The 20,033-nt window shown below is 45.4% G+C and overlaps 1 protein-coding gene across 1 annotated transcript in view; it reads left to right on the top strand.

Annotated features, from left to right (window-relative positions):
* eif2ak3 (eukaryotic translation initiation factor 2 alpha kinase 3) overlaps window positions 1–20,033 on the top strand; it is a 94,278-nt gene that overhangs the window by 52,412 nt on the left and 21,833 nt on the right. The window contains exons 5-10 of the mRNA XM_033035494.1: window positions 1,986–2,220; window positions 5,435–5,603; window positions 8,277–8,414; window positions 10,936–11,058; window positions 12,786–13,009; window positions 15,847–15,959. Of these exons, the coding sequence (XP_032891385.1) occupies window positions 1,986–2,220; window positions 5,435–5,603; window positions 8,277–8,414; window positions 10,936–11,058; window positions 12,786–13,009; window positions 15,847–15,959 (1,002 nt within the window). The remainder of the gene's footprint in view (window positions 1–1,985; window positions 2,221–5,434; window positions 5,604–8,276; window positions 8,415–10,935; window positions 11,059–12,785; window positions 13,010–15,846; window positions 15,960–20,033) is intronic.

Genomic DNA, 20,033 nt, shown 5'->3' on the forward strand with positions numbered 1-20,033 from the left:
ACTAACCTCAAAGATGCATTATATTGCTTGAAGCAAAACTAATTCACCTCTTTGCTACACCACTGTTACAAAGTTTCAAGCTTTAATTAACATTTTAGTTACCTTACTATTATGTAGTTACTCAACTCTTAAATTTATTTTTACAAGTTCCAAAATCCCACCTATTTGCTTTAGGTAACATCTACTCATGGACACATTTATCTGTTTTGTAGTAAATGCCTACTATTTTCTGTGTGCTTAAGCAAAGCAAGAATTTCATTGTCCTATACAGGGACACATGACAATAAACTCACTTGAACTTGGACTTGAACTTGAACTACTCCAGCTGAGTTGCAATCCAGGGTCTTCTTTAAGTATTTGACTTGCCTTACTTCTATAATGTTTGTCCTACAGACTTGTTGCTCCCAATCATCCAGTTTTTTTACATCACATACCTCATAGGCTTTGATTTTGATAGACAATTGTCTGACTATAATTCCGTTACTTTCCTTATATGTACCTGTTTCTTTAATTTCTCCAAATTCTACTTGGCTTTTATGATCACTTTAACCACATGCTCTTATGATTATCAGCCTGATTGTCTCCACTTCATAAGGTCTTTTCCCAAATATGTTTTATTGATAATGGGTAGTTCACAAGGGTTGTAAAACTGTCTCAGCCACTTTCTTACATTGATAGTAGTCAGGTGTATAAATGTCTGGTGTATTCAGGTAGTCAGGTGTATATATTATCTGAATGGTGGCCGATTGGGAAAAGGGGAGATGCAACGAGACCTGGGTGTCATGGTACACCAATCATTGAAAGTAGGCATGTAGGTGCAGCAGGCAGTGAAGAAGGCGAATGGTATGTTAGCATTTTCTAGCAAAAGGATTTGAGTATAGGAGCAGGGAGGTTCTACTGCAGTTGTACAGGGTCTTGGTGAGACCACACCTGGAGTATTGCGTACAGTTTCGGTCTCCTAATCTGAGGAAAGACATTCTTGCCATAGAGGGAGTACAGAGAAGGTTCACCAGACTGATTCCTGAGATGTCAGGACTTTCATATGAAGAAAGACTGGATAGACTTGGTTTGTACTCGCTAGAATTTAGAAGATTGAGGGGGGATCTTATAGAAACTTACAAAATTCTTAAGGGGTTGGACAGGCTAGATGCAGGAAGATTGTTCCCGATGTTGGGGAAGTCCAGAACAAGGGGTCACAGTTTAAGGATAAGGGGGAAATCTTTTAGGACCGAGATGAGAAAAACATTTTTCACACAGAGAGTGGTGAATCTCCTGAATTCTCTGCCACAGAAGGTAGTTGAGGCCAGTTCATTGGCTATATTTAAGAGGGAGTTAGATGTGGCCCTTGTGGCTAAAGGGATCGGGGGGTATGGAGAGAAGGCAGGTACAGGATACTGAGTTGGATGATCAGCCATGATCATATTGAATGGCGGTGCAGGCGCGAAGGGCCGAATGGCCTACTCCTGCACCTATTTTCTATGTTTCTATGTCAGCCTGCAATTTGTCTCAGCAATACCTTCATGCTGAAACTGATCAAATGACTGTTTGACCATTCGCAGTGCCTTACTTCATATTTCAACATACACTCAACGTGAATAATTCAGCTATGTGTTTAGTTTAGAGAGCTTTCTCTCTGTCTCTCTCCGTCTCTCTACGTTTCTCTCTCCGTTTCTCTCTCCGTTTCTCTCTCCGTCTCGCTCTCCGTCTCGCTCTCCGTCTCGCTCTCCGTCTCGCTCTCCATCTCTCTCCGCCTCCCTCCCCCTCCCCCTTCCCCCTTCCACCCTCCCTCCCCCTCTCCCTCCCTCCCCCTCTCCCTCCCTCCCTCCTTAAATTCCATTGCCCATTATTACTGGTGAGCAAACCTTTTATTTGACTCCTGTGGTTTGTATTTAGTTTACTTAAGCCTCTTGGGACATTTTACTGTGCTTTAAAGCTGGATGTCGTAGCTTGTGTGGAGAATCTAATATTTGTTTGCTCTTCATAAGGTGGAACTTCAGTGTTGGACACTATGACCTAAGGTTTGTCCGCGATGCCACATCGAGCATCAACTACATTGAGAGTGAGAGCAGTGCCAACCACTGGAACGGTCGATCGAAAGTCCTCTCAGAAATGGAACAGGACGGCAGCACTAAAGACAGGGTGATAAAGGTCTCTGTTTCAGACTGGAAGGTGATGTCCTTCAGTAACAAACATGATGGACAGCTGGAATGGGAACACCAGGTGATGATTTTAAAAACTCAAAAAACAACTGTAGATGCTGGAAATCTGAAAAAAATAAAATGCCACAAACATTCAGCAAGTTGGGTGGAATCAGTGGAAAGGGAGCAGAGGTAAAATGTCAGGTTCAAAGCCCTTTGTCAGAACAGGGAATAAATTGGTACAGGTGCACAACCTTTTATTCGAAGATCCAAATAACGAAAACCTCCAAATAGCGGCCATTTTTTCGGTCCTTGAAGAAAGGTCCTTGAAAACGTTCACCGAGGGCGGCCCGCAGAGGTGACAGCGGAACCTCCGGTCGGTCCTCGAAGAAAGGGGAACTAAATCCCCATTCATAAAAGAGAAGGTGAGGGTATATTGCGCGGGAGGGTTAATAATTGACAATATGCTGCTGCCTGCCCGCTGAGTTAAAAAGTTCCCACGGTAGACTCACGATACACAGTGCAGATTGTCGCTCCCTTCAGTTTCACCCCACCTACACCCCTCTGCTTCCCGGCCATGTGTGTGACCCCTTCCCTCCCCTCTCCAGCTCCCCGCCCATTGCACCGGCGCGGGGGCTTTGCACTGTCTTCACGTCGGCGATTGCAGCAGGACCGTGCCAGTCACCGGAGACGTCAGGACCAATTGGACACCGACCACCAGGCCCACCGCAAGCACGGAGAACCCAGAGACCCACAACCAACAGCAGCCCAGCCCAGCCCCACTCCAACTACAGAGGAACCTGGGTTGCGGATGACGGGGCGCAGCTCGGGGCGTCGTAGGGGCCCATCGGGGAGCGGGTTCCTGTTGGTCCTGACGTCTCCGGCCACCTTCCATCCTCCGGGAACTGTACCGCCCTTGCAGGAGAGTGGGGTTGTTTGCAGTTGCAGAGGGAGGGGGCAAGGGCGGTACAGTTCCCAGTCTTAGCTCCAGTCCAGGGCGGTGGCCGGAGACGTCAGGACCAACGGGACACCAATACAATACAATAATAACAATACCGTTTATTTGTCATTTGAACCTCACATGAGGTTCAAACGAAATTTGGTTTCTGCAGCCATACAAAAAAAGAACCAAGACACACACCAACACAATTCAATTCACATAAACATCCATCACAGTGAGTCTCCTCCTCACTGTGATGGAAGGCAAAGACTTGTCTCTCCCCTGCTCTCCATTCCTCTCCCGAAGTCGAGGTCAAAGCCCCCGGCGGGCGCTAGCAAGTCCGCGGCCACTCAAAGCCACGCCGGGCGATGTAGGGCCCTGCCCCGGGTCTTGATGTTGGAGCCCCCGGTGGGCGCTAGGAAGTCCGCGGCAATTTACAGCCGCGCCGGGCGTTGTAAGGCCCCCCTCCAGGTCACTCTCAACCCCGTAATTCGGGCGGGAGAAGTCGCCGCTGCCGGTGCCCCGCAAAGCAGTCTCCCACCGGGGACCCGCGAGCTCCCGGTGTCACCATCCACCGGAGTCGGGTCGCAGCAGCTCGCCCCCGCAGCTCTCCACGCTCCGAAGCTGGCTAGCTCCACGGAGGTAGGTCCGTAGGTCCACAGCTCCCACCGCCGCCCACCGACCCCCAGGCCCACTGCAAGCACGGAGATCCCAGAGACCCACAGCCAGCAGCAACTCCAGCCCAGCCCCGCTCCAACTACAGAGGAACACGTAGGGGCAGAAGCTGATGGTGTGCAAGGTACGTCTTGTTCTTGGGGTGGCGGATGAGGGGGCGCAGCTCGGGCTGTGGGCAAACTGCCACTTGTCGCCGTAGCGGCCCATCGTGGAGCGGATTCCTCTGGAGTTGGAGGGGGAGGGGGGTATTGTGCTGTTTGATCGCCCCCTGCTATCCCAGGGACAGGGAGACACAGCGGCTTTTTAGACTGGTGGGCAATCACTTCCAAAGTTCTGCCCACACAGTCAGTACACCTCTCCTACACTGCATTTCATACAAACATTTATTCTGCAAGAAAAAACGACATTGAAGACTCAAACTCGCGATCGAGTAACTGCCAGGATCAAGGCGCAAACTCGCGACCTTGCGGATATGAGCCGAGCACTCTACCACTGAGCCAGCCATTAAAATCTACACTAAAAAATTTCCATTCCGAAGACTGACAAATTCTGAATTACGAAAAGTGTCTGGTCCCAAGGCTTTCGGATAAAAGGTTGTGCACCTGTACTCAGTTTATGTATATGCGAAGGTGCGTGTATGTAAAATTGGTCACTTTATAAGTTCTGTGTGCTATGACATCTGTATCAGCTTGCTTTCATTGGTCGGGGTAATGAGTGTGAGTCCAGAAGTCATTTTGCAGCGTTACAGCACATGGGTTAGGGTGCATTTGGAGTATTGTGTGTAGTTCTGGTTGCCCCATTACGGGAAGAATGGGGAGGTTTTGGAGAGGGTTCAGAAGAGGTTTACCAGAATGCTTCCTTGACATACTTACTTACTGCCTATTATGCCTCCTGGCATGTAGGGCAGCAACCAAGGTCCTCCACTCAGTAGTGTTGATTTCTTCAGTTGCTGTTTCCGTTACATATTTGTTACGAGACGGGGTTGTTAGCCCTGTGCTCAACCTCCAACCTGGAGGACCAGTGGGTCGCTCTTCGTCTCGCCTCTACCCTTCGACCTGTCCAGCATGGGAGACCCTAACAGGAGACGAATCTCCCACTGGCATAGCTCTGGGGTCACTGAGACACACAAGCTCCCCGACCACGACAAGGTTGCAATCCAACGGGGAGCAGAATGCTTCCTTGATTAGAGGGTATTTGCTGCTAGTGGAGGTTAGTCAAACTTGGATTGTTTGCTCTGGAGCATCGGAGACTAAGGGGTGTCCTGATGGACGTATAATTTTATGAGAGGCACAGTAGGGTAGACGATCAGAACCTTTGTCCCAGGATGGAAATATAAAAAAACTAAAGGACATCATTTTCCAATGAGGGGTAAGATTTAGGGGGGGGGGGGGGGGGGGGCAACTTTTTTTTTTTATGCACAAATAGTGGTGGGTGACTGAAACATGCTATCAGATGTAAGCGTGAAAGTAGATATACCAGTGACATTTAAGAGGCTTTTAGATGGGTACATGGATATGCAGGGAATAGAGGGATATGGATCACATGTAGGCAGAGGAGATTAGTTTAACCTGGCATTATGTTTGGCTCAGACATTGTGGGCCGATGGGCCTGATCCTGTGCTGCACTCTTCTATGTTCAGTGTGTTGATTGTGATGTGCCCTTGCCCAATCTGCTTTGGCAGTTCTGTACTCCAGTAGCGTCGGCCTGGTTGGTAGAAGATGGAGAGGTGACCCCAGTCAGCCTCTTCGATGATGCCAGCTACTCCGCCAACGATGACAAAGATGATGAGGAAGATCTCGTGGAGGCAGCAAGAGGAGCAGCTGAGTCAACAGAATCCAGCGTCTATCTGGGTAAGAGTGGAAAAGCCAGTTGGTGAACTCATCCAAGGATCCGGTGCCATTCCTTTAAATTAAGCGGCCTGGCTTCCTGATTTACGCAAGTTATTATTGTGAGCACAAGGAAGCAAGAGCAAGAGAATGTGCTGGGGGAACTCAATGGGTTAGGCAGAATCTGGGGAGGGAAATGGACAGACAATCTTTTGGGTGGGGACCTTTCTTCAGACTGTTGGATCGTGTGTGTATGGGGTGGGGGGGGGGGGCTTGTGAAGAAAGCTGTAAAAGAGAGAGTTTAGTTTAGAGATACAGTGTGGAAACAGGCCTTTCAGCCCATCGAGTCTGCACTGACTAGCACTATCCACATTAGGGAGAATTTACCTACCTGTTACCAAAGCCAATTAACCTGCAAACCTGTACAGACCGGAAGGTAGCCGGTTCGAATCCCGCTTGGAGTGCATACTGTCGTTGTGTCCTTGGGCAAGACACTTCACCCACCTTTGCCTGTGTGTGAATGTGTGTGAGTGATTGGTGGTGGTCGGAGGGGCCGTAGGCGCAGAATGGCAGCCACGCTTCCGTCAGTCTGCCCCAGGGCAGCTGTGGCTACAGAAGTAGCTTACCACCACCGAGTGTGACTGAGGAGTGAATGAATAATGCGATGTAAAGCGCCTTGAGTATTAGAAAGGCGCTATATAAATCCCATCCATTATTATTATTATTACATCTTTGGAATGTGGGAGGAAATTGGAGCACCCAGAGAAAACCCACATGGTCACAGGGAAAACGTACAAACTCTGTACATACAGCACTCGTGCTCAGGATCGAACCCGGGTCTCTGGCGCTGTGAGGCAGCAACTCTACCGCTGTGTCACCGTGCTACAGAGGTAGAGATGGGGCAAAGCCTGGCAAGTGATCGGTGGATACAGTTGAGGGTCAGGAGGTGGTTAGCAGATCGGTGGAAATGGCTAGAGGTTAAAAAAAAAGAAGACAATTGGGTGTCAGGAGTGTAGGGGGTGGGTGAGCAAGTCACGAGGATGCTTGTTGGTTGGGGTAATTCCCCACATGGTGAGTTCCAGCCCATTGGGTGGATTTTTTGAAAGGGGGCACTGTGCTACATAACTAACATAGAAACATAGAAAATAGGTGCAGGAGTAGGCCATTCGGCCCTTCGAGCCTGCACCGCCATTCAATATGATCATGGCTGATCATCCAACTCAGTATCCTGTACCTGCCTTCTCTCCATACCCCCTGATCCCTTTAGCCACAAGGGCCACATCTAACTCCCTCTTAAATACAGCCAATCTACTGGCCTCAACTACCTTCTGTGGCAGAGAATTTCCAGAGATTCACCACTCTCTGTGTGAAAAATGTTTTCCTCATCTCGGTCCTAAAAGATTTCCCCCTTATCCTTAAACTGTGACCCCTTGTTCTGGACTTCCCCAACATCGGGAACAATCTTCCTGCATCTAGCCTGTCCAACCCCTTAAGAATTTTGTAAGTTTCTATAAGTTTCCTTGGAAGTAAGTGGCTACTGAAGTGCCCTGAGAAAATCCAATGAATTGTTCCATCTGGACCACTGGGAGGCAAAAGTTCCACAAGAGAGGCTTGCTAATTAAACCAATGCTGTCTGTCGATATTCTTTCATCCACAAAACCTAACAGCAAATTAGTGCACAGCATAAAAGACTCAAATACCAATGAAACGATAGCCTGTGAATAAGTAGGTGGCAAACGTGACCAGAGCACTCCCGAGTGATCGTTTAGTTTATTGTCACGTGTACCAAGGTACGGTGAAAAGCTTTTGTTGCGTGCGAACCGCTCAGTGGAAAGACAACACACGATTACAATCGAGCCATCCACGTGTGCAGGTACATGATAAAGGGAATAACATGAATAACCTTTAGTGCAAGATAAAGTCCAGTAAAGCACGATCAAAGATAGTCCGAGGGTCTCCAATGAGGTAGATAGTAGCTCCGGATTGCTCTCTTGTTGTTGGTAGGGTGATTCAGTTGCTTGATAACAGCTGGGAAGAAACTGTCCCTGAATGGTATAGAGGTTTTTACACCTCTATACCATTTGCCCGAGGGGAGAAGAAGGAGTGGCCAGGGTGTGACTCGTCCTTAATTATGCTGGTGGCCTTGCCGAGGCAGCGCGAGGTGTGAACTAAGTCCATGGAAGGGAGGTTGGTTTGTGTGATGGTCTGGGCTGTGTCCGCAATTCTCGGCAATTTCTTGCAATCTTGGATGAAACTGTTCCCAAACCATGTGTGGTGCATCCTGATAAAATGATGAAATGCTTTCTATGGCACCTCTGTAGAAGTTGGTGAAAGTTGTTGGGGACATGCCTAACTTCCTAAGCCTTCTAAAGAAGTAGAATATGAGTGTTCCAGAACACATTGTTGGTGATGTTTACGTTGAGGATTCATGTTTTAAAAGTGCCAGGAGGAAATTCACAGTCTGGATTTGTCAGAGGAAGAAATCTTTCATGTAATCCATAACCCCTGTTCCCCATGATAGAATTGAAAGATCAAACCTGATATATTTCCGATGTCTTCAATTTATGATTTATTTATTCCAAGCACAGAATCTGATGCACATGAGACCACTGTCGTTCAGCAGTACGGTCTGAATAGTTCAGTTCCATTACATTTGAGCCTGTTGCTGACACTGTCAACCTTTCACTCTAATTCCAGGTATGTACAAGGGACAGCTGTACATGCAGGCATCTGTTAGATTATCGGACAAGTTCCCATTGATGGTGCCGGCTGTTGGGGAACATGTGGAGACGGACATCATCTCCTTGCCTAACATCAGATGGAAGCCTCTAATTCGTAAGTTGATGCAGTACTGACGCAGTATTTAAAATCCTTTTGCGTGCAATGTATTGAAATTTGTTTTTCTGAAAATAATATCACCATCATAATGATTTGAGATGTCATAAGTAGTTATGTGGCCCTTGTGGCTAAAGGGATCAGGGGGTATGGAGAGAAGGCAGGTACAGGATACTGAGTTGGATGATCAACCATGATCATATTGAATGGCGGTGCACGCTAGAAGGGCCGAATGGCCTACTCCTGCACCTATTTTCTATGTTTCTAAGTAATAGGAGCAGAATTAGGCTATACGAACCATCAAGCCTACTCCGCCATTCAATCATGGCTGACCTATCTCTCCCTCCGAACTGCATTCTCCTGCTTCCTCCCCATAACCCATGACATAATTGCAGGTAGCCTTTGCACTTGTTATGCCGAGTTTAAATATTGATGGTATACAATTGCAGCACAAAAGCAGGTTATTTGCCCCAGCTGGTCTATTCTAGTAAAGAAGGTTTAAGCCAGGGACCTTGGAATCAAGTTATTCTGTAAAGTGTAAGGACAGATTTTTAAAGTGTGTGTGTGTGTGTGTCCTCTCCAATTTGTGACACTTGACTGGAAAAAGCAGCAGAGGATCTTCATACACATCCCCACCAGAATCCTCCACTGGCTTAAATTTCCACTCATTCATCAAACTCTAAGACCCTCCGTCCTTTCACCTTCCCACATTTCCCTTGAATGCACAACCTTTGCTCGCCTTCCATCTCTCAACCCTTCCTTTCCTTAAGTAAACTTTTCTGTTCATAGGTTATTCCTCTTTTGAAGGAATTTGAAGCCACTTCTGACAGCACTGGTCTATTGGTGCAATTATCACATTGTCCACCAGGTGGCAGTATTGTGCCGTTCTGCTCCAGATAAAGGCTTCAATGCCTTTCTGAACCTTGGACATTCAACCCCCAGCAGCTTTTGAAATGTCATTGAAAGTTTGGTGCTGCTTGCCACAGCCAGCTCTCAAACCGTGATCTACTAACCTGTTTCAGTTCTGTATCAGTGAGAACAGAACTCTCTTGCTCTTCTTTGAAATGGTCTCCTCTGACCTCCAGCATACGGTTGAGATGGCAGACTGAGCCTCCATTAAAACCATCCCAAAATATGGCGATCTGACAGTCGTCCATAACTTCTTAAGACCCATGAGGCAGAGTTAGGCCATTTGGCCCATCAAGTCTGCTCTGCCATTCGTGGCTGATTTGTTTTTCTCTCTCAACCCCATACTCCTGGCTTCCCCCCCCCTCAACATTTGACTCCCTGACTAATCAAGTACCTATTAATCTCCACTGTAAAAGTACCCAGTGACTTGGCCTTCACTGCAGTCCGTGGCAATGAATTCCACAGATTCACCGACCTGTGGCTAAAGAAATTCCACCACGGCTCCATTCTAAAGGTGCATCCTATTTGACGTTCTGCCCTCTGACCCTAGATTCTCCTACTACTGGAAACATCCTCTCCACATCCACTGTATTCAGGCCCTTCATTATTCAGTAGGTTTCAATGGGATTGTTCCTCATCCTTCTAAACACCAGCAAGTGCAGGCATCAAACACTCCTCATATATTAACCCAATGATCCCCAGGATTATTCTTGTAGACCTCCTCTGGGCCCTCTCCCAATGCCAGTGCATACGTCCTCAAATATAGGGCCACAAACAGCTCACAATGTGGTCTGACCAGCTCCTTATAAAGCCACAGCATACATCTTTGCTTCTATATTCTAGTCCTCTCGAAGGGAATGCTAATATTGCATTTGCTTTCCTGGCATGGATTCGACTGCAAATTAGAATTAGATTTTTAGATCCTTTACTTGTCATTCAGACCTTATGGTCTGAACGAAATGTCATTACCTGCAGCCATACATACAATAATAAACAACAGAACAGACAGTAAACACAAATTAACATCCACCACAGTGAGTCCACCAAACACCTCCTCACTGTGATGGAGGCAAAAATCTTAGGGCTGCTGTCTATTCCCTCCTCTTCTCCCTCTGCGCTGAGGCGATACCCCACCGGGCGATGGTAAGTCAGTCCCGCGGCTCACCGAGCTCCGCGAACGGGCCGGTTGAAACACCGCGGCCCGGGGGTGGTCGAAGCTGCCGCCCTCCAGTCCAGCGGATGCAGCTGTTGACGATGTCGTCCACTGGCCCGCGGCCGAACCCCGGACTCAGGCCGCCGCCGCCAGAACGCCGTCTCAGCCACCGGAGCACCGTTCCAGCCCCGAGCCGGGTCGCCCTCACGTGAGCGCCGTTCCACCCTCGAGCCTTTTGGAAATCCTGCTCCAGTTATCCCAAGTCCTTTTGCACCTCCAATTTCTGAATCCTCTCCCCATGTAGAAAGTCCTGTAATGACAATGGAGTGGTTGCCTGGATTATACTCTCAAACATCCTGATTGGTCTTGAATGCACAACCTCTTAATGAGCCACTGTGGATGAGGAGTGCAAATACACAACTGCAAAATATTGAAAACTTTTTTATTTTGTGTATAAAGATTCACCTGCTAGAACGCCAGCTTTGGTCCGCTCTGATGAACATGATAAATGTCTCAGCAATGACATACACTCACACGAGGAATACAGTATCGGAGCTCTGTCTCTATTGCAATATCCGTACGGTAAGTGTTATAATCATTTCTCAGAGTTATAGATTATTACAATGTGATAACTTACAAAATTCTTAAGGGGTTGGACAGGCTAGATTTTTCCTGATGTTGGGGAAGATTGTTCCTGATGTTGGGGAAGTCCAGAACAAGGGGTCACAGTTTAAGGATAAAGGGGAAATCTTTTAGGACTGGGATGAGAAAAACATTTTTTACACAGAGAGTGGTGAATCTCTGGAATTCTCTGCCACAGAAGGTAGTTGAGGCCAGTTCATTATCTATATTTAAGAGGGAGTTAGATGTGGGCCTTGTGGCTAAAGGGATCAGGGGGTATGGAGAGAAGGCAGGTACAGGATACCGAGTTGGATGATCAGCCGTGATCATATTGAATGGTGGTGCAGGCTCGAGGGGCCGAATGGCCTACTCCTGCACCAATTTTCTATGTTTCTATGTATTTCCACAGCAACCACCTATCATTTACCAGGCTTTGTCCTGGTATCCTTTCTTTTCCAACTTTCTCTTTTACTACAATCAGTCTGAAGAAGATCCCTGGTTCAAACCATTGCTGTCCATGTCCTCCACAGATGTTGCCTAACCCACTGAGTTACTCGAGCAGTGTTTATGTAAACCAGCATCTGCAGTTTCTTGTGTCTACATAATTCCATTCTGCATTATATTTGAGCATCGCTTATTTTTAGTTCCCCACTTGTTTCACCGTCGCATTGCTTTGTAAATCTTGCCAAGTTTGCGCAGCACGGTAGTGCAGCAATGAAGCTGCTGCCTTACAGTACCAGAGTCACGGGTCGATCCTGACCACGGATGCTGTCTGTACGACGTCTGTACGACGTCTGTACGTTCTCCCTGTGACCGCGTAGGGTTTTCTATAGATGACCCTGCATCAGTCTGAAGAAGGGTTTTGGCCCGAAACGTTGCCTATTTCCTTCGCTCCATAGATGCTGCCGCACCCGCTGAGTTTCTCCAGTAATTTTGTCTACCTTTGATTTTCCAGCATCTGTAGTTCCTTCTTGAACATCTCCCGTCCCGGCCTTCTCCCATTCTCTTGTTGGTGACTCTCTGCAGTTCAGTCCACATGTGAAATATGCTGGGTCTGGACAGTTACTGCCAACAGATTTTAAGGTGTGGGTAGAAAGATTTAATGGGAACCTGAGGGGTGACTTTTTTACACAAAGGGGGGTGGGTGTATGGAACGAGCTGACGGAGGAGGTAGTTGAGGCAGGTACTATTGCAACATTTAAAAAAGCATTCAGAGAGGTACATGGATAGGGTAGGTTTAGAGGGATATGGGCCATAAGCAGGTAGGTGGGACTAGTTTGGATGGGACATGTTGGGCAGCGTGGGCAAGTTGAGCCAAAGGGTCTGTTTCCATTCTGCATGACTCGATGTCTGTAACAGCATTCCCCAACAGGAGATTAAATCTTGCCTTGCCTCTAAAGACAAACCTTACCCGAGAATGAAGCAAGACATTTATTTTTCATTTGGTGCTCTCGATGTGGCCTCCTTCACATCGGCAAGACCAAGTGCAGACTGGGCAACCGTTTTGCCGAAACATTGAAGCAATATCGCCACTCTACCAGCAGAGGGGGCTGTGATGCTGGATATCATTGCAAGAATACATTTGTTTTTGCCTCGTTTCTTTTATGATCAATTACAGTTGTAGATTAACGTTAGGCGTATGGTGGTTACCGTAGCTAAAGTACACGTTTTTATGCTTGCGTTGTCAGACAGTGGCTTTTATTTGCCCTACTACGGGAAAGATCGGAGTAAGCGAGACATCCATATTTCTGTCAGACTCTTCGACTCCTCAAAACCGAAGAAAAAAGCCAGAAAGAAAGACCCCATCTTGCTGCTGGACTGGTGGGGGGAAATAGCAGGAACCATCCTCCTCTGCGTCCTCGCTACTACTTATGTTGTTCGTAAGCTCGTCCGTCACCCAGTATCTATTGAGGTATGTATATACTGTGCATCATCCTGTTCATAATGCTTTCGATATATTGCTTGGGTTTTAATTCCTGGACTCATCCTGGACTTCAGGGGTGGTATAGTGTGTTAGCAGTGCAGCTGCTGCCTTGCAGCGCCAGAGACCAGGGTTTGATCCTGGCTACGGGTGCTGACTGTACGGCGTTTGTACGTTAATAGGTAAAATGGGAAGATATAGAGTGCAGAATATACTTCTCAAAATTGTAGAGCATCAGCTCCGTAGACAAAGTTCAATGTCTGCAAAGGAGAATCGAACAGTACCCTAACGTTTGGAAGCTTATGGAACTGTATTCTGCATACACTCTTTTTTTTAAATCCCCCGCCAGCCCTTATAGGAAGCTTTGCAAACTTTCAGATTGAGATTGAGATTCAAAACTTTATTGTCATTGTGCAGTGTGCAAGTACAGAGACAACGAAATGCAGTTAGTATCTCACCCAGAAGTGCGAACACAGAATAATGGAACAGTAAATATATATATATATATATGTATATACAGTAGCAGTAGTGCAATTTCCAGGGAGGGAGATCAGTCACTGAGGAAGAAGTGTCCGGGGGGGGGGGGGGGGGGGGGGGGGGGGGGGGGGGGGGGGAGTGGGGGGGGAGTGGGGGGGGTGGAATGACTGGTATCATTTATGTTGCTGTGTGGCTGATTAGGCACATGAATCGTGGCTATACATGCACAAGGGATTTAAAAACTTGACTGGATTCTATGCAGCTTCTTTTGGTCTTGTCTTTATGAGTATGTCGTTGAAATTCTCTAACGGCACTTTTTGCTCCTTTATCTGCCAGCGATCCATGTCTGAAAACAGTACCTAGTCACAAAATGCTGGAGTATCTCTGCGGATCAGGCAGCATCTCTGGACGGAAGGAATGAAGAAGGGTCTCTACCCGAAATGTCACCCATGCCTTCTATCCAGAGATGCTGCCTGTCCCGCTGAGTTACTTCAGCATTTTGTGTCTATCTCCAACCATTCAAAATCTCTACATTCATATTTTGTATTCATTTCATTTTGATTTGGTGACATTAAAGGCCATTTAGTCCACCATGTTTATGTTGGTTTAGTAGCATTCCAATCAGTCCCGTCCCTGTGACTTATTTATTTGTCTGCGGCTTATTCTCCTTCACATGCATATCAACCTTCCCCAACCCTCCTATCACTCTCCTGAGCTATGGGTATTTTACAGCAGCCAATGAATCTACCATCCACCATATCTTTGGGATGTGGGAGGAATCTGGAGATCAGTGAAAACCCCACAGTCACGGGAACAACATGTGAATCCTGTGCAAACAAACCCCAAAGTGAGGATCGAACTTGGATCCCTGAAGCTATGAGGCAGCAGCACTAACTGCTGTGGCACTGTGCCGCTCTGATCTAGTTGCGTGCATATTCACAATTTACGTTACTGCTTGCCAAGGACATGTCATCTGGAAGTTCCTTCATCATTCTGTATATCTCTGTACATCCTTTCTTTTTCCCTTTTCTCTCAATTTTCTTCCCACCCCCTCTTGCTTTCTCTTTTCCATTCTTTCTCCCATATGTTGACATATCTCTTTAACCAAGCTTTAGGTTGCCTTCCCTAATCCCCATAGTTTGTGTTTGTCGGGATTACATTGGGACATTTTGCAACTTGAATAGATGTTTTCAGTTTGCTGCTGCAAGCTGCCTAAATGACCATGCTGCTGGTTTACTGGCCCCATCAGATGGGTATTGAAATATTCCTTACTATATGCCGGAGTAGTTTCTGAACGCAGACACAAAGTGCAGGAGTAACTCAGCGGGTCAGGCAGCATCTCTGGAGAAAAGGAATAGGTGACATTTCGGGTCAGAACCCTTCTTCAGACTCTATTCAGTTTCTGATGCAGAAAATAGCTTGAATATTCTGCCTTTTAATTTCCCTCCCTTTTTATATTCATCTGTCTAGTCCTGAGAGATGGTCTGGGCTTTGTAGCAAGTGGGGATTTGTGTTGTTTGGCCAATGATTGGCATCAATAGAAGATTTGGCAGGTTGCTTAGCAGGGAGAACATCTTCAGATCCATCTGCCTATTTGTGTAACTAATAACTCGTCTCCCAGACCATTCCGATAAATCTCATATCGTCCTCAGCCAGTGCTTCTTAAACTATTTCAGTATCATTCACCCTTGGATCTTTATCACTAAATTTCATTTACCCTCAACAAAATATTCTAATGTTTTTTGGTAATTTTCATCTTATTCTCCCTTGTATATAATTTTGTATAACATATGCAACAACCAGTGATGGTGATTATACGTAAAGATACAGATACAGATATATAATTTATTTTGTCACATGAGCAAAAAACATAAATTAACGAATTCACCCCAAAATAATTTCATTCACCAGTTTAAGAAGCACTGCTCTAAGCATTGTTCTTCCTATTGCCTGGTGCCTGGAGTTGGACACGATATTCTTGTATGGCTTGAACTACATTTTTATTGCTCTTCTACAGAACATGTTTTTTGCCACATCAGGCACTAATCTTCGCCCACATGCTTTAACTGCATTGTTAACCTGCCCTTCCACTGTCCAAGAACTGTGCACAGACAATGTTAGATCTTTCTCTTGCATTGATTTTTTTCTTTAATGTACTATTTGGAGTCTATTTTCTCTCCTCATTCTTCCAGGCATCATAAATTCTTTGTACTTGGAGTTCTTTATACTTGCATTCTTTCACCTATGCCATCAGACTGTCTGTATCCTTGAAACCTATCACCACGTCCCTTAGCCTTTTTAGTGGAGTGAAGGTTTGCTGTTTAATTTCTATGTTTGCTTCATCTCTGCAGCAAAAGAAGGAATACGAGGTACCATGTCAACCTGACAGTACCAGCGATGCAGCTTTAGAACCAGTGAAAGTTGAGTTGGCAAATTCCTCTGGGATCGTTGACTATATGTCCAGGTAAAATTCGTTGTGCATTGGTGGTGTTCTTGGATTCTATTATATACGGTACATGCTCACAACAAGACCCACACTTAATGGTCCCATTGAGAAGAGGGTCGAAGCGGTACTGTTTCAGAAGGCACTATTTAAGTGGAGGAAGGGTCAAGTGACCAGGGCGGTGTTTGTTTATCATTGCTTCATTATGTTGATTTCTTGATCGACGTTCACCATTGATATTTTCTTCTGATCTGGCTGTGCCTCCCAGTTTGCAGTTTATCAGCCATCCAAGATGAACATCCGCATTGCTTCCAAATATCCACCAGTAGACCTGGTGATCCTGAGGGTAACCTGCCTGACTATTTATTTGGCAACTTCCCTGATTAATTCTATAATTCTCAATGTTAAAAATCTCCTTCCAAATGATGCACTTGATATCCCAGTTGTGATAATCTGAACATTATCTCCCTATAGGGTAGGGCAGTGGATGTTGTCTGGATTTTAGGCGTTTGATGAAGTCCCTCATGGTGGGCTGATCCAGAAGATTTATCTGCATTGGATCATCGGAGATTTGGTTGTTTGGATTCAGAACTGGCTTGCTATAGAAAAGACAGGATTATTCTGGTGGAAGGCCGGCCTGTGACCAGCGGAGTTCCTCATGGATCTATGCTGGCACCTGGTGTTTGTGATATGTATAAATGACATGTATGTAAATGTAGATGAGTCGGTGAGTAAGTTTGCAAATGTCCCCAACCTTGGTGGAGTTGCACAGTGCAGAAAGCTGTATATAGCAGAATCTAGATCAGCTATAGAAATGGGGGGAGAATTGTCAGATGGGGTTTAATCAGAGCAAACATGGTGTTGCACCACAAGAAGGTAACAGGAAAGAAGGCATATAACCATATAACCATATAACAATTACAGCATGGAAACAGGCCATCTCGACCCTTCTAGTCCGTGCCGAACACGTATTCTCCCCTAGTCCCATATACCTGCGCTCAGACCATAACCCTCCATTCCTTTCCCGTCCATATAACTATCCAATTTATTTTTAAATGATAAAAACGAACCTGCCTCCACCACCTTCCCTGGAAGCTCATTCCACACAGCCACCACTCTCTGAGTAAAGAAGTTCCCCCTCATGTTACCCCTAAACTTCTGTCCCTTAATTCTCAAGTCATGTCCCCTTGTTTGAATCTTCCCTACTCTCAGTGGGAAAAGCTTATCCACGTCAACGCTGTCTATCCCTCTCATCATTTTAAAGACCTCTATCAAGTCCCCCCTTAACCTTCTGCGCTCCAAAGAATAAAGCCCTAACTTGTTCAACCTTTCTCTGTAGCTTAGTTGCTGAAACCCAGGCAACATTCTAGTAAATCTCCTCTGTACTCTCTCTATTTTGTTGACATCCTTCCTATAATTAGGCGACCAAAATTGTACCCCATACTCCAGAATTGGCCTCACCAATGCCTTGTACAATTTTAACATTACATCCCAACTTCTATACTCAATGCTCTGATTTATAAAGGCCAGCACACCAAAAGCTTTCTTTACCACCCTATCTACATGAGATTCCACTTTCAGGGAACTGTGCACAGTTATTCCCAGATCTCTCTGTTCACCTACATTCTTCAATTCCCTACCATTTACCATGTACGTCCTATTTTGATTTGTCCTGCCAAGATGTAGCACCTCACACTTATCAGCATTAAACTCCATCTGCCATCTTTCAGTCCACTCTTCCAACAGGCATAAATCTCTCTGTAGACTTTGAAAATCTACTTCATTATCCACAACCCCACCTATCTTAGTATCATCTGCATACTTACTAATCCAATTTACCACACCATCATCCAGATCATTGATGTACATGACAAACAACAGTGGACCCAACACAGATCCCTGTGGCACCCCACTAGTCACTGGCCTCCAACCTGACAAACAACCATCCACCATTACTCTCTGGCATCTCCCATTCAGCCACTGTTGAATCCATCTTGCTACTCCTCCATTAATACCCAACCATTGAACCTTCTTCACCAACCTTCCATGAGGAACCTTGTCAAAGGCCTTACTGAAGTCCATATATACAACATCCACTGCTTTACCCTCATCAATTTCCCGAGTAAACTCTTCAAAAAATTCAAGAAGATTAGTCAAACATGACCTTCCAGGCACAAATCCATGTTGACTGTTCCTAATCAGACCCTGTTTATCCAGATGCTTATATATATTATCTCTAAGCATCCTTTCCATTAATTTGCCCACCACTGACGTCAAACTAACAGGTCTATAATTGCTAGGTTTACTCTTAGACCCCTTTTTAAACAATGGAACAACAGGCGCAGTACGCCAATCCTCCGGCACTATTCCCGTTTCTAATGACATTTACATATGATATGCTTTTCCTCATGGAACAAGACATTGAGGCTAAGAGTCAGATAGTCATGGTTCAGATTTAGAGGACTTTGCTTATGCTGCATTTGAAGTTCTGGTCAACCCATTACAGGAAGGGTGTGGAGGCTTTAGAGAGGATGCAGAAGAGATTTACTAGAATGTCTCCTGGATTCAAAGGCATTAGGTACAGGGAGAGGTTGGGCACACTTGAATTGTTTACTCTAGACCATCAGAGACTTGATAGAAATATATAAAATGATGGGAGGGATAGATAAGCTAGACAGTCAGAACTTTTTTCCCCAAGGTGGATATATCAAAGACTAGAGGGCATGGCTTTAAGGTAAGAGGCAAAGATTAAAGGAGATTTGCGGGGCAAGTTTGTTACACATTGGTGGGTGCTGTACTGGAGAACCGGGCATCTTAGAGAAGGGATAAACTAGCCATCTTATTGTACGGGATAATTGGGAACAACAATCGTGGCATGATGCCTTTCTTCATTAAGATGGAGAGTGAGAGAGTTGATTTCTGAGACTATGATCCTGAATCTAAATAAAGAAAAAATCTATGAAGTATGAGACATCAGTTGCCTATGACAGATCAGGGAATGTTGCTTAAAGGGTGACATGCGTAGCCAATGTCTAGCATTTAAAGATCGCATGGATAAATTGCAACAATTGCTCATTCTTGTGTACATAACAGGTGGCTCAATTGCATCTTACAAACGGGATTAGATCATTTTTTGACGAGCAAAAGGATATTAAAACGGCTAGAAAAGGGAACAAACGGCAGTTGGGAGTAGTTGAGAATTTGGCAATGACAAAGGAATTGATGAATTTGAGGGAAGCCTCAAATGACATACATACAGAGAGAAAAAGATTAGTGAAAAAATATTAATGAACAGAGAAAAATTAGTGAAAAGCCCCTTACAGTGCAGGTTAAGGGGAATTTATACCAAAGAAATGGCAGAGCATGTAAGTACTTCGGTTCTGTTTTAAAAAGGGAATACTAATCCCAGAAATATAGGGAGCATCCGATTTAGTGAGATGGAAGAACTGAATGAAATTAATGTTAGTTGGGAACTGTGGTGGGGAAATTGATTGATCGAAGGCCTGATAATCTACATCACTTAGAATCTCAACCAAACTAATTATCTTTCCAAGTGGCATGGTGTTTGGAACAGTTCCAATAGACTGGCAGGTAGCTGATGTAATTCCACTATTCTCAAAAAATAGTTAAGCAAAAAGCAGGGAATTATAGATCTGTTAGCCTGACATTGATTATAGAGAAAATGCTACCGTTTCATTATAAAAGAAGTAATAGCAGTGCAGTTGGAAAACGGTGACAAGATCAGATAGTATCAAACTGGGTTTGTAGAAGGAGAATTATACTCTCTTAATCTTCTGGAACTTTGACGATCTGATCAGCAGAATAAATGAGGTGGAAATCGATGAAAGTGATGTATTTGGATTTTCAAAAGATTTATGATAAAGTCCCCCATTAGCTTGTAAAATTAAATCACTTGAGTTTGGGGGCTAAGGTACTGACATGGGTAGGAAACTAGTTAGCATGCAGAAATCAAAGGGAAGGGATAAATGAGACGTTTCCCACATATATATAGTGATGCAGGGATCCATGCTGGAACCCTAGCTTGTGTCACAATGTATATTACAGCTGCAGATGAGGCAATTAAATGTCATCTCC

The sequence above is a fragment of the Amblyraja radiata genome, chromosome 1 (assembly GCF_010909765.2).
Source record: "Amblyraja radiata isolate CabotCenter1 chromosome 1, sAmbRad1.1.pri, whole genome shotgun sequence".
NCBI lineage: Eukaryota > Metazoa > Chordata > Chondrichthyes > Rajiformes > Rajidae > Amblyraja > Amblyraja radiata.